General features: G+C 68.9%; 1 protein-coding gene across 1 annotated transcript in view; it reads left to right on the top strand.

Annotated features, from left to right (window-relative positions):
* Positions 1-315, top strand: part of CUNH9orf172 (chromosome unknown C9orf172 homolog) — a 6,962-nt gene that overhangs the window by 1,516 nt on the left and 5,131 nt on the right. Inside the window, exon 2 of the mRNA XM_019474960.1 lies at positions 19-307. Coding sequence (XP_019330505.1) covers positions 19-307 — 289 coding nt within the window. The remainder of the gene's footprint in view (positions 1-18; positions 308-315) is intronic.

The raw sequence follows: 315 nt of genomic DNA, 5'->3' as shown, positions 1-315 counted from the left end.
CGCCATGGCATCCCCCAGCATTGTTATGCTGAGGACCCAGCCAAAGCTGCTGTCCACACGGTGCCACCCCGGACGTTGTATGTGGAGGAGGCGCGGGGCTACCCAGTGCAGGAGGCGCCCGCCCGTGCCTTCTATGGGGACGAGCCCCGCTTTTACCCCCCCCGCGGCACCCCCGTCAAAACCCTCTATGCCGAGGATGCCCGGACGTACCCGGCCCTTGGTTCCTCTGCCCGGGTCTTCTACGCCGAGGACTACGGGAAGTACCGGGAGCGGGAGGTGCTGTCGCGGACCTGCCCCCCCCCCCCCCGCTCCCAG

The sequence above is a fragment of the Aptenodytes forsteri genome, unplaced genomic scaffold (genome assembly GCF_000699145.1).
Source record: "Aptenodytes forsteri isolate BGI_AS27 unplaced genomic scaffold, ASM69914v1 Scaffold494, whole genome shotgun sequence".
NCBI classification, from domain to species: Eukaryota; Metazoa; Chordata; class Aves; order Sphenisciformes; family Spheniscidae; genus Aptenodytes; species Aptenodytes forsteri.
The sequence above is the reverse complement of the archived record's forward strand: the minus strand, read 5'-3'. Positions and strand labels throughout refer to the sequence as shown.